The sequence below is a fragment of the Eurypyga helias genome, unplaced genomic scaffold (genome assembly GCF_000690775.1).
Source record: "Eurypyga helias isolate BGI_N326 unplaced genomic scaffold, ASM69077v1 scaffold30327, whole genome shotgun sequence".
Taxonomy (NCBI): domain Eukaryota; kingdom Metazoa; phylum Chordata; class Aves; order Eurypygiformes; family Eurypygidae; genus Eurypyga; species Eurypyga helias.
Window position 1 is genome coordinate 2,513 of NW_010264118.1, and position 252 is coordinate 2,764.

Genomic DNA, 252 nt, shown 5'->3' on the forward strand with positions numbered 1-252 from the left:
TGCCCACCCACCCGTGCCCAGCCGGCAGCGGCACTGGGGACTTCCCACCCAAAACCCCGTTATTTTTGCGGGGTTGCCAGGCAACCGTCAGCCTCACCTTCCTGTCGCTCAGCCCCGACACGGTGTCGATGTACTGCTCCTGGATCATGAAGGCGGCCAGGTTGGCGGTGTAGCTGGCGAGGAAGATGACGGCGAAGAAGGCCCAGATGAGCACCATGATCTTGCTGGTGGTGCCCTTGGGGTTCTCGATGG

General features: G+C 62.7%; 1 protein-coding gene across 1 annotated transcript in view; it reads right to left on the minus strand.

Annotated features, from left to right (window-relative positions):
- The window catches only part of GRIN2C (glutamate receptor, ionotropic, N-methyl D-aspartate 2C), a gene marked incomplete at its 3' end in the record, with an annotated part of 9,099 nt that overhangs the window by 2,508 nt on the left and 6,339 nt on the right, over positions 1–252 (minus strand). The window contains exon 8 of the mRNA XM_010156303.1: positions 98–252. This exon is cut by the window's right edge and continues 41 nt beyond it. Coding sequence (XP_010154605.1) covers positions 98–252 — 155 coding nt within the window. The remainder of the gene's footprint in view (positions 1–97) is intronic.